Here is a 13,995-nt window from a genome sequence, read left to right as displayed (position 1 = left end):
ATGATTCAAAACTCATGTAATTCATGTTCCTAACTCTACGTGAATGTTCTACCAATCTCTTCATCATCATCATCGAGAATGCAGAATAGCCTAGGAGTAGTGGAACAAGACCACCCCATCAAATAGTGTAGGGATTACCTATCATTAATGATCCCTCTGAACCACATCAACTAAAAGATGTCTATTATAACACACCCCAAATACACGTAGATAACTATGATATTCTACTTGCATAGACCCACACTACCTCGTGAAACAATGCATGAAATGCATGGACTCAAAACAAATAATTCAACTACACAATATGCATTCTCAACTCCTTGAGTGTTAGTCTGTAGTACTAGATTGTTTCATCATATCTTGTCACAAAATCTCACAATTTATCTTATCATAAAATTCATCACAACCATTCAAAAGTATCTCAATATGATTATTCATTCAACATCATGGGTACAACACAACAAATTATGTCAATTTACACATCAATATTCATTGATTTCATCTATTAGTAATAGTCTCAACCCTTTGATAGCGTTATTGATTCACTATCAAATATTACTAGATTTCTCCTAAGATTTGTAATATAAGGAATAACCGAAGTCATTATTCTTGAAGACACAAGCCAATATGATCCAAAACTATCATGCAATTAGAAAGGGGAATTTTTCAGATAGTGAATAGTAATCAACAATTAAAAATGTAAACAAAAAGATTAATAAGAAATTTCAATAAAAAAAATATATCAATTTAAAATTTCAATCCTCATGGTAAAATTTTCATGGTTCAAATTATAATACTAATTCAATCAACCTTAAATCAATATAAACATAATTAAAATGTAGATCTAAATCTAGATCTATTGAATTTCATACAAACATGAAATGCAATCATAATCTCACAATTTTCATGAAATTCAAGAACAATCAATATTTGATTTAGGCATATTATTATAGATCTATATTTAAATCTAAATATATATCTAAAATTAATCTTCAATCTCTGTTTTTGGATCTATTAGGAATGTAATTCATAATCATGTAAAACGAAAAATAGATCTAGAATGGAAAAGAAGACGAAAAAAATTTGTACGATAAAATTAGATAGAAAACTCAAATTTTATCGTAATTCATTAAACCTCGAATTGAATAAATGGATTAGCTACGCAACTCCATTCAGTTGATGCAATTAATTCATGTAGAAATGTATAGAGAAAATTCATAGAGAGAGAGACAGAGAATTTAGAGGGACTTGTAGAGGAAATAACTCTCAAATCCAAAAAATGAGTGTAAAATATACATAACAAGTCTCAAAATACCTATTAATAGAGCAACATAGTGGACCTAATAAGAATATTTACAAGGCCTGACCCATTAATAAACTAATTAACAAGGTTGGACTACTAATATAATAAGTTTCTAAAGTAAATCCAAAATGAAGTAAAAGGCATAACATTAACGTGCATTTTTTTACTCTTAAACATCCAAATTGGTGAAACTCTTAACAAAGAAGTTGTAGAGATCTATCTTAACTTTTCAGTCACACCAAGAACGTCTGATTCTGATTTTGCGAGCTCCAGATAGGGCTTCCACAAGACTACATGTCAAAGTAAACAAAAATCATGAAAATTAACTAAAATTTAGAATTGTAACCAAAATACCTTATTAAAATAAATGTCAAACAATTCATCAATTTAAGACACTTCTAGATGTCAAATGAAATCAATCTAATGTATTAAAATATGTATTAATTATGCACTATCACCCTTCCTCATTGTTCCTCATTCAACAAAGTAATCCATAAAATAAAAATTTAAAATGAAATAGGTGTGGTGCTCAATGAGATTTACATCATGCCCAACACATGAAGAGACCAAGCCATTCTACCAAACTCATGCCCGATGTGTGATCACCCGCGCTCGTCACGACGAAGTTTTGAGACCTCTTTGTCTTAGCCTTGTCTGACATGGTTTGGATCATGCCTAACGTCAAGGAGTTAAGGACCCTCTGGTACCTTCTCGCCAGGTGTGGTATGGGCCATGCCCGATGTTGATAGGGCTCTTTGTGAAATTGATGTCAAATGACATCAAATGTAGCACCTCATGCCCAACGTCAAGAGGTCTAAAACCTCTCTAGCAACCCCATGCCCAATGTGACCATCTTCACATATGACACAATCACAAAATCTGCTCTTCATAGACTTACAATCTACGTGATCTATTTCATCCAAACTCCATACCATTACAATAGTAATTCATTCATATATTCCAATCGATCAATCATTCAAATCCCACTCAATAAACATCATATTAACATCAATTCATCATACGCACCACATGATTTTACATACAACCTATGGGGCTTAGGGGGTTCACCCCCTACCCTTATCCTTCATATATGCATAAGAATTTAATAATCTCACTCTCCCTACCTAGAGGGACACCCTTGCAAAACAATACTCTCCATGTAGCTCTGGTCGCTAATTCCTACCTTCTCCAAGGTGATCTTCTCTAGATTTCCTCTTATGAATGCGTATTAACCTAATCCCCTCTATTTTATTTTATTTTAATAAGCCTTTGAGTTAGATTCAGAGTCTAACCCAATACTCTCTAATCTACCACTCTCCTTATTATTTTATTTAATTAATAAAAATATTATTTATATTATAAATTTAATTAATTAATTAATCAAGCCTATAGTATAATTTTTCTATTAAAGGCAATTTATTTTGTCATGAATAAAATAAGGATGTTATAAGGGATGTCAAAAAATTCATACATGTGAATAAAATCTACTACGAATAGGAAATAAATATTGTAAATGGGTACCCACAAGTAATTGGTACAAGTATTTTCTATATTCTCATGTTAATGGGACAGGTACGAATATCATAGTATCTATACCTCTGGATACTCTCTAATATTCAATTACATAATTAGATATTAAATTTGTTTAAACTAATAAGAATGAAGTAGTTTAACAATTTAATTTAATTTTTAAATTGAAAAATCTTGATTAATAAAAGTGTATAATATTTGAATAAATTAATATTTTAATTTTAAACTATTATTTTAAAAAAATTATTAAAATAAATAAAAATTATTATTAAAATATTTTAAAAATTATTTTTTTTAAATAAATGTTCATGATAATAGGCGAATATCTACTTAATAGATATTGAACGAATATAACACGAATACAGAATGAGTATTCATCTTGTGGAGTACATATAGTAGCACCGTTGACATCCTTAATCTAGATCAACAACATTCCAACAAGTAAAAAGATTTAATATATACTGATATCATTCTCATCCATTTACTACTTCCACTTACTAGTAGAACAGCCAATCCCACAAAATTAAAATATACAAGTGTAGATGCGAAGACCAAATAGTAAGTCATGTCTTCTATATAATATAAAGTTAATACACCGGCATATTCATTTTGAATTCTACTGCTACTGCCACTTTCATTATATTAGTCTCAACTTTGAAGCAATTATCATTGATTGTGCTATTCCCCTCAAACTTCAACATGGGGCTGCAAGAAAACAGTTCAGAAAGAAAGACACCACCTGGTCATACTAAGAAGAAATTATGGCGGAGTAGTAAATATTTTTTCTTCGATAAGACCCTACCTTTGATTGGCGGTAATCATTGTAGAATGTAACTAATTGTTTTATTCATGTAAACTAAATCTAACTTGACTCTTCCCTGTATAACTTCAGGTTTGGTTTCAGCCAACATATTTGTGCAAGTTGCGGTGGTGGTTATATTGATGGATTACCTCACAGATTCAGGGAAGGATCTACGGCTAGTTGTTCTCATAACAAATCTGCTAGATGGCCTATCATCTGTTTTTGTTGTCATTGTTTCTGCAATCACAGAAGCATATACTGGTTGCTTCATTATGATCATATTTTGCTGTGTATCTACCATCGAGGTAAATTCTTTTTTAAATATGAAAATAATTTAGATACAATTCCATACATTTTTTTTACCTCAATAATGTGTATAATAAATATTTGCATTAAATGTTAACATACATTACTTAGATAAAACTCTAATTCTAAGTTTTGCCCATATAATATTCATATTATACCTAGCTATATTGCAATATCAACCGTTAAAACAAAACCAAAAAAGTCTCGTTTAGTAATTTCAGGGTTTAATGCTACTATGGACATCTACATCACCTTCAACATTTGGATATGTCTACCCAGCAATATTCTTCTTGGCATTAGGTGCAAGAGGTCAAAAGCTTTCAGAAAATTTTCTTGAATATCAGTTGCGAGAGAAAATTGAAGCACAAAAGGAAAACGCACCAGAACATGGAAGCACGCAAAGGAAAGAAGAGGAAAACAAGGTGGATATAATGCGTAATATAATCTGGTTATTGGCTTCAAAGATTGTTGGATATATCGTAACACTGTCTATTGTCAATACGTTTGATGATGAAACGTACGGATTCCGTTTCAGACTTGCGGCACTTCTCATGGGAGGGATTTTTCTGTTATTCCTCATGGGTTATGTGTGGTATAGCCGCGAATTATTGACCGTTGAAAGCAATCTACGCAAGATCTATAGAATCTGCAAGGCAGCGTTTGGGAAACGCAAATCAAAGTATCCAACCTCACCGAGTTGTTATCATTGGAAAGGTTATAAGCAAGGGCATTTGTATGAACGTGGCAAAGGTAAAGGACTAAGGTTATTGCCTCGAGTTCCGCGACTATTCAGGTGGTTGGACAAAGCAGCTATAGTTGAAGTTGAAGGAGAAGAGTGTGGTGATCACGAAGTGCAAGAAAAGAATGGTAACCTTTGCATGGTAAAGGAAGTGAGGGAAGTGAAGAGCCTTGTTCCTATGATCTACCTTGGCTTTACTTTTTCTGCTTATAGTTTACTTATGGCCACTGGGAACACTTTCTTTGTTGCACAAGCCAGCATCATGAAACCAGTTATTACAAAAAGTAATAGTAATGATATCTCTATTCTCTTTGTTATCAAGACCAGCGTGAAAGCTGTTTTAGGATCAATCTGCATTACTATTATCAAGACTTGTGAATTTCGAAGCTCGAAAAAATCGAAAAGAAAAGCAGGCACAATTATAAGGATTGGTTTGGGCCTGGTTTGTGCGGTAATTTGTAGTCTCGTGGCATGGAAAGTTGAGATACATAGGTTGTCGATAAACAAGGAGGGACATTTTAAACACGCTGGTGGAAACACGACAAGGGCTTTGGTTCCACAATTCTCGTTGTTAGGAATGACGGAGGGATTTGTTGATGGTGGATTATCGAGTTTATACCGTGACCAAGTAGCTGAATCATTGGGAAGTTTTGAGGAATCTTTTAGTGGGTTATTTATTGGTAGTGGCAAACTCTTGATTATACCACTTGTATTAATTATACGTAGCTGGTTCAAGGAAACTGTCAACACTAGTCGTTTGGATCTGTACTATCTGTTTATGGCAATATTGAACGCTGTGTTCCTTCTAGTTTTTGCATACTACTCCTCCAGATATGCCTACAAGGAAGAATTTCCCAAGGAAGATCCACCATACTCTGAGGAAAGCTCGGCAAATCAAGAACTAGCGGAGGTCACAGCGAATCAAATTTCGGAAAAAGGTAACAAGGACTTTTTTATTTTTTTTTTATCTTTCACTTACAATCGATTTTGACCTTACGTTTCTTAGACTAGTTTGGAACTCACATTTAAACTATTGTCAATTTGAACGTTTAATGAGTAGCCATTTATCATTAAAAAAGTAAGAGAAAGAGTATTTTTATAAATTATTTTTATCTTTGACTTCTAATTTATAAGAGACTTTTATATATATATAAATATATATAAATATATATAAATATATATATATATATATATATATATATATATGAATCAGATCAAAACAAGCATTTCAATCAAGTATAATTAAGGGACAATAATATCCTAAATCCTCATTCTATTACAAATATTTTGACTTTAAATTTATTGTTAGGTCACTTCATTTAAAGTATTATTTGTTTGTTCCAATATATCATAAAGACCTACATTGCTTAAAGTTTAAAATTTAGGATAGTTTATATATCATTTTTTTTATTCTTTCGAAACATTTGTTTTTAAGAAAAAATTATAACGGTTCAATAAATATCAAAATAGATAGTACTTGAAATGTAATGATATTCTAACATTTTCAATACACTTAATGTCATAACACTATCACATTATATTACCTAGTATATCTATATTTTTCTCCATTTTATTTTCTTTCTTTCCAAGTCTTGAGTAGCATATAGAGTGTCCAAAAATCATTTTTGAACCCTAAATTCAATCGATAGCCTCCTAGGTTTCAAAATATGGAAATGGACAACGATTTTTGAAATTTTCATTTTTCAAAACACCTAACTAACAATTATTATTTCTTTTAATCTTTGTCTTGCTATCACGTCATGTCAGGTATTATACCTATACTTTTATTACATTTATCCCTCTTACTAGATGTCTCATAACATATTTGGTTCTAATTTTTTTTTTTTTATCTTACTCGTTAATGTGTTGAGGACAATGGTGAGTAGAGTTAAAATGCATAGAAAACTCGTATATCTTACTTCTTTTATAAAAATCTGGAATAAATAATAAAGAAAATGTGGGATTATGGTGAGTAAGAATTAAAATTAGAAACAAAAAAAATTAAAATAGTAAATAAAATAGTGTTATTTGAAGAGATTCAATAATGAGGTTGTACACCTTTTTCCAAAGTTTTGTGTGATTATAAGTAGAAGTCGCCGGGGGAAAAAATTGAGGAGAAAATACCACATGTAACTCAATCTATAGCCTCCCTTGGTTTTCAAATCAGGGTAATTTAGGCTTGAATTGAGAGTAGCTTGCAATTAATCTTCTTCTGAAATAAGAGTTATAAGAAGGTCTGAAAATTTGGGGGAAGAGAGATAAGGTTGAAGTGATAAGGAAGTGTAGATTCGAACCTCTAGTAACATTACTAATAATTAGCTTTTGTCAATAAAAAAATATCGGGTTCTGAAATGAGTGAGTTCAATCCTTCACACAAACTTTCAATATGATAATAATGGCTGAAATTTCAATTTTGAAGAGAAAATACTATGTTTAGCTTCGGTTAGACCCCTTTAGTGGTTCCTGTCTCATGCTCCTCTGTATATGATGATGATGTCGAGAGTGGGAACCGATGCAAATTTATACATTTTGGCCTAAACAGATTTGATGTGCCTGTATTGGATTGAATCGTAAATTGTTTATTTATATTAGTAAATGTTGAGGATTAAGGGAATGTTATGCAAATTTCTAGTCGTGACGTACTTGCACTAACTTGAGAGTAGTAGTATAGCAGGCTTTGAATGTTTATTGATTGGATACTTATTCGTAGCTCTTATTAATTTGTTTATTTTTCACTGTCTTGTATGTTGTATCATATGCGTTTAGATCTTCAAGAAGAATGTGATGGAAAGAGGTATGTCTCTGAGTCGACTCGAGGTGAGATTAGTGAGAATCAATTCCCACCAGCCAAGGCCACACGCAACTTTACTTATTAAGGTTGCATCAAACAATGTTTTAAGGAGTTTCTACCACCAGTAGATATGACATTATTAATTTTTTATGCATAATATGGTAGATAGGGATAACACCCTATAACTATCCGAGAGAAAATTAATAACATTAAAAAAATTTATAGTAAATATTATCATTCATTTATTAGTCAGTCAAAATTTGGTAAATTTCTGATTGATCATGACTCTTGATATATATTATTATTCTATCACTACACTATTTGATATTTTCTATTATTTGGACTTCCCCATGCCTTCCCCTCTTAGATTGTTGATAATTAAATAGAAAATGCCAGTCGTTTCGTCAATTTTAATAATTCAATATCGTTTTTTTTTTTTTTTGGTAACATAAGGCAAAGAAAAAAAAAATAAAAAAAGGAGGAAAAACCTTGGCAATTCAAGATCGTATTCACAGGACTAAGCGTTTGAAGATAGTGATTTTATCTCGAATAAAAAGAGATAAATGTCTAAAGCAGTTAAAGAAATAACCAAAGAATAAGAATGGGGTGAACCAATATCAAACAATTTTCAAGATACCTGGTTTCATTCAACGAAGATCAATAGATAGATCTATAATTAACAATATGTTTCATTTCATTATGTTTTTAAGGTTAAAATATTTTTTAAATTCTAAACTTTCAATTATTTTATCTTTTAGTTTTTATAATTTAAAATAATTTTTTTAGTCTTTATAAGTATGCTTTTCAATCTTTTATAGTATCTATATTTATCTTTTTCATCCTTTTTTAATCTCTATAATTTAAGATAAATATTTTTAATTTTCATACTTACAATTTTGAATTCTTTTAGTTCTTATCATTAATTTTTTTATGTAACATTATTTGTTTTGTGTTGAAGTGATAGAGGCTTTAAATTTTGTAAAGATTAAAAAAATAGTGCTTTAATAGTAGTCATCATAGATGAGGCTGCAAAAGATGCACAAATTATTTCGATTTGTGAGATTGGACTAGGAAAAAAAACAGAGAGAAAGCATTTTCCAAATATGTTATCCCGTTCAATAATTCATATTCTACATCAAATTTTAAGGATTCAACTATTAAATTTAGAGTTCTTCATACATAAATCAAATATATATGAATTTTTAAATAGATTGAAAATCATTTGATAGTTCATTTCATTAATTCAAATTGACGAATAATCATAAAATCATCTTATACGTTGATTTGAATTAATTAATGAAACGAAGTATCAAATTTCACTATCTTTACAAAGATACAAGTATTAATTTATAAGCCATTTGTTTTTCAACTTAACTATTCTTCGACTTACCTCTTCAAGCAACTATTCAAGTATTCTTTGATACAAAACCTCTCTAAGCTTCAAACACCGAAACATTCTTTTACAGATGAGCATCTTCAGGCTCAACAATACACAAGTATTCTTTAATAAACTAACATCTCCATATTCAAAGTAATAACACAAAGTTAAAGTTGGATGAACTAACAATGTTGTTTCATCTTACTTTCAAGTTATGATATAACCAATTAAGTATTGTGTTTTTTACAAAAAAAAAATGAGTATGATTTTTACAATATATGTTTTCTCTTTATCTTTTTGGATTTCAAACTTCCTTAGATAGATGTCTCAATAAAGATAATTATTACAAATCTTTGAGCGTCATCATAAACTTTCTTTGTCAGTCTTTAGTTTTCCTTTTCTTGTGAAGAAAAGTATCTATTGATGCACTAATTACTTGTATTAAATACATTTCACCAAATTATCAAATCTTATCTAAATAAGTGGAGCCATGCATGTGTTAATTCAATATCTTTTTATGATGATCTCCTGGAATCAAGATATCTACTTGTTTTTTTTTAATGATAAAAAACATGTTTTCCTTCACTTTTGTCATTGTGAGTATCAAGTAAGTACTTTTTCTTTGCATTTATTAAGGAATAATATACACAACGATTAATTTATTTATCAAGCATCATAAATGATATTAATTTATAGTAAATATCTTTCAAATAAAGTGTTTCATTTGATGGATACTTATGTCAAAAAATTTGGTCACCTTATTATATTCGTCTTACACAACATTCACCTTAATTATTGATTAAAAGCTTTTCTTCTAAAAAAAGTCTATATTTATTATTATTAAAACTTTATAATTTGAGGGATTCAATATCATTTTTTGACTTAACAAACTCTAATATTAATTGTTGAGAACAATAACTCATCTTTACGCATAATGATGGGAGAATACAAAAAGAACACCATGAAGAAATGGGGAAAGATCATATAAAATTATTTAATATGGTTCAACCTTGCATGCCTACATTTACAACAACATCTCAATGAATGTCACAACCGGGATCACGACGAGATGACGCTAACATTTTTATATTCAATGGAGTCGCCACCAATATTTTATTTTAAGGAAAAAATATTGGAAAACCCTTTAAAAGATAATCTTTAAAATTAAAGTTGGGTTCGGGAGTCGATTACGTATAGGGAAGGTATTAACACCCTACAACGCCTGTAAAAACAGTACCTTTAATTAATTGCACAAAATTATATAAATTTATAAATATTTAATTTACTCCTCAGAAAACCTTTTCTGTATTTTTATTAGAAAATTATAGGGATTTGGGGAAGCAAATGGCTAATCAATAAACCCTTCCAATAACATGAAAAATAGAATTGTTATTCAATCAATGTTATTGATTTTTATTTGTTGATACTAAATTATGCTTTAAGCTTAGGACAATGAATAATTATTCTATTAACTTTTATGATTTACATGATATTAAAGGGTAGAAGTGCTACTCAATTAATATCATTAACCATAAAAATAAGTATACATGAATATTTTTATCTAAAGAAATAGATTTTGCATAGGAATTCATGTTAGCAAATGGCTAATCAATAAGTCCTTCCAATAACGTTAAAAATAGAAGTGCTATTTAATTAACGTTATTGGTTGCAACATATCTTTATTTTTTAAAAAAAGAAATTTTGTACAAGAGAGTTTAAGCTAGCAAATGACTAGTCATTAAACCCCTAGAACCAAATAATGCTAGAGATAAAAATGTTATTCAATTAATATTATTATTTTTTGTATAATAAAATATTTTTTAAACAATTATTTTAAAGACAACAAATCATATTCACTATATACAAGCAATTATTAAATAATAAAAATAAATAAATAAATAAAAGAATAAATAAATAAATAAAAAGAAAAGAAATGATACCAAATGAGATGCTTGAACTTGTTGAATCTTCGAATATAACGATCTATTAGGCACTTTTTGGCGACCTAACACACTATAATATTCTTCACAAAATCTCAAGAAAACCAGAAGAGAGAGAAAGAGAAATTTCGGGCTCTAAGGAGTCTGAGACGAAATTTTCTGGTCCTGAAAATTGTGCCCCAGACGTCTATTTATAGATGTCAAACCTGAATAGAACGGCCCGTTCCAAAATCAGAACTGCCCGTTCTGAAAATGGACGTTATGTGTTAAATGTGAATCTGGAACGACCAGTTCTAAATTCAGAACGGCCCGTTCTAAATTCAAAACGGCCCGTTCTAAAAGAGCAACGGCCCGTTCTGAAATTCGGAACGGCCCGTTCCAGATAAGGAAATTTAGGCCTTTTAATTGATTCGGAACGGCCCGTTCTTAATTAGGGTTGCTGTGCTTTTTTGTAACTAGGAACGGCCCGTTCCGAATTTGGAACGGCCCGTTCTAGGCCACTTAACATTTTTTTTTTGCTTCAAACTTCCTTGTTGTCACCTCCATACTTTGAGAGATCCTCCTCTTCATAGTAGATGTCCATTTCATTAATTTTGTGAGTCCGGATAAAATTGATTATTCACAGTTGCCCCTCTTTATTTATTTCTTATTAAATAATCTAAATAAGGTAATTTAGATCATTTGTGATAAGAAATAAATAAAGATGTGAATTAATTTTATCTAGCTACCCAAGACATAGCTCCTATTGTTGATGAAGTAAGTTCTTGAAAGATTCAATGCTTTTTCTTGAACAGTCCAATGCTAGAATGTTGTGTTGGGATCATCAAGTGTTAGTGCTGGATCAACCAAATGTTAATGTTGAATGCTTGTGCTGGAAGGGTTGAATGCTTGTGCTTGATCAACCGAATGCCAATGTTTGATGGAGTGGTCGAGTGCTTGTGCTGGATCGACCGAATGCTTATGCTGAAATAGGTGAATGCTTGTGCTTAATCAACCAAATTCCAATGCTGAAGTGGTTGAATGCTTGTACTTGATAAACCGAATATTTGTGCTTGATAGAGTGGTCGAATGCTTGTGCTGGATCGACTGAATGTTGGTGCCAATTTAATCAAATGCTAGTGCTAGATTGATTGAATGTTGATGAACTGAATGCTAATGCTGGAGTGGTCGAATGCTTGTGCTGTATCGACCGATTGTTGGTGCCAATTCAATCAAATGCTGGTGCTGGATTGATTGAATGCTGATGTTGGATCGACCAAATGTTTATGCTGAATTGGTCGATGGGTCGCGCCAGGAAAATACTGGGCTTTATACAAAAGAAATTGTAACTCGTGCCAGGTAAGTACTGGACTTATACAAAAGAAAAATGTAATTTGTGCCAGACAGATACTGGGCTTTAAAAGAAAAATATAACTGGTGCCAGGCAGATACTGGGCTTTAAAAGAAAAATATAACTGGTGTCAGGCAGATACTAGACTTTAAAAAAAAATATAATTGGTGCCAGGCAGATACTGGGCTTTAAAAGAAAAATGTAACTGGTGCCAGGCAGATACTAGGCTTTAAAAAGAAAAATATAACTAGTGTCAGGCAGATACTGGGCTTAAAAAGAAAAATGTAACTGGTGCCAGGCAGATACTGGGATTAAAAAAGAAAAATATAACTGGTGCCAGGCAGATACTGGGATTTAAAAAAAAAAATATAACTAGTGCCAGGCAGATACTGGGCTTAAAAAGAAAAATATAACTGGTTCCAAGCAGATATCGGGCTTTAAAAGAAAAATGTAACTGGTGCCAAGCAGATATCGGGCTATAAAAGAAAAATGTAACTGGTGCCAAGCAGATACCGGGCTATAAAAGAAAAATGTAATTGGTGCCAGGCAGATACTGGGCTTTAAAAAGAAAGATATATCTAGTGTCAGGCAGATACTGGGCTTTAAAAGAAAAATATAACTGGTGCTAGGCAGATACTGGGCTTATACAAAAGAAAATGTAACTTGTGCTAGGTAAGTACTGGGCTTATACAAAAGAAAATGTAACTTGTGCCAGGTAAGTACTGGGCTTATACAAAAGAAAAATGCAACTTGTGTCAGGTAGATACTAGGCTTAAATAGAAAGTCAAATGTGAAGTAGGTGCTTAGCCTAAAAACTCTACGTCATAAGTTCTAGGAAGCAAGAGATGCAAATGAAATGTGATGCAATGGTGATATGATGCAAAATGTTATGAGACACAACTTTCAAGACTTAAACTTTTGTTTATTTCCCTTTTTATTTTTGCTTTTTCTTTATTTTTCAAAAATTCCTCATCGTGACACACAGCCAAGGATCATGGATGAGTGAGACCTTTGGATACTTTTGTATTGAATGATAATTGGCTATTTCCTGTGGGTTATCCTTAAGCTGTTGTAAGCACTTATGAGTTGAAACAACGTTATCCTGTTGGTTGCGCTTTGTAGCATTCATCAAGAAATTATCAAGCATACTGTGGCTTTTAAAACTCATAAAAATAATTTCTAATGCCTTAAATTTTCCTTTTTTAGATGTATCATGCATTTCCTTTCAGTATATTATCATAAAAATGCAAAAAGAATTGGCAACAAAGAGGTAGGATAATCTTATTTAAGAGAGTAAGAATGTGTTTACAAAGGAAGTCATTGTGTGACAAGAATGACAAATATGTACAATGGTAGCAATAGGAGGTAACTGTTATGTGAGTGACTTTTCAGATGAACAATGCTAGTACTACACTTCGATAACCTTGATTACTCGCCAATAAACTTGAGAGGATAATTCAATGTATTTTCCCCAGTTTGTTTTACTCTGCTGTGTCTGGCCCCAATTGATACCTTGAAATTTGGCATGATGCTTATTTGCTAGATTGCTTTTTCGAGTTTTCAACCTAGCATGTCGCTCTGAATTTGCTTAGGTCGCTTTTTCAGGTTTTCAATCTAGCTAGCTCTTTTTTTGTGTTTTTTTTTGTACTTTAATTTTTTCCTAGATTGCTCTTTCGAGTTTTCAACCTAGCGGGTCGCTCTAACTTTTGCCTAGATCGCCCTTTCGGGTTTTCAATCTAGTGAGCGTTTTTATTTTTATTTTTATTTTTTATTTTCATATATATATATATATATATATATTTTAGGCATAATATTTTTTTTACTGCATTTGAATTTACAGGATGTAAGAGATCTTTACCATCCCTATTTGTGAGGA

The 13,995-nt window shown here is 31.2% G+C and overlaps 1 protein-coding gene across 1 annotated transcript; it reads left to right on the top strand.

Annotated features, from left to right (window-relative positions):
- The first annotated feature begins 3,385 nt into the window (after window positions 1-3,385).
- Window positions 3,386-9,081, top strand: LOC109791493 (protein NRT1/ PTR FAMILY 5.7). The gene is made up of 3 exons (XM_083072129.1): window positions 3,386-3,647; window positions 3,726-5,618; window positions 7,447-9,081. The coding sequence occupies exons 2-3, from the start codon at window positions 4,169-4,171 to the stop codon at window positions 7,554-7,556; spliced, it is 1,560 nt and encodes a 519-aa protein (XP_082928255.1). The 5' UTR covers window positions 3,386-3,647; window positions 3,726-4,168; the 3' UTR covers window positions 7,557-9,081.
- Window positions 9,082-13,995: the final 4,914 nt, after the last annotated feature.

Source organism: Cajanus cajan, chromosome 3 (assembly GCF_000230855.2).
Source record: "Cajanus cajan strain Asha chromosome 3, NIPB_CcT2T_4, whole genome shotgun sequence".
Taxonomy (NCBI): domain Eukaryota; kingdom Viridiplantae; phylum Streptophyta; class Magnoliopsida; order Fabales; family Fabaceae; genus Cajanus; species Cajanus cajan.
Note: the sequence above shows the minus strand (reverse complement) of the source record. Positions and strands in the feature narration are given on the sequence as shown.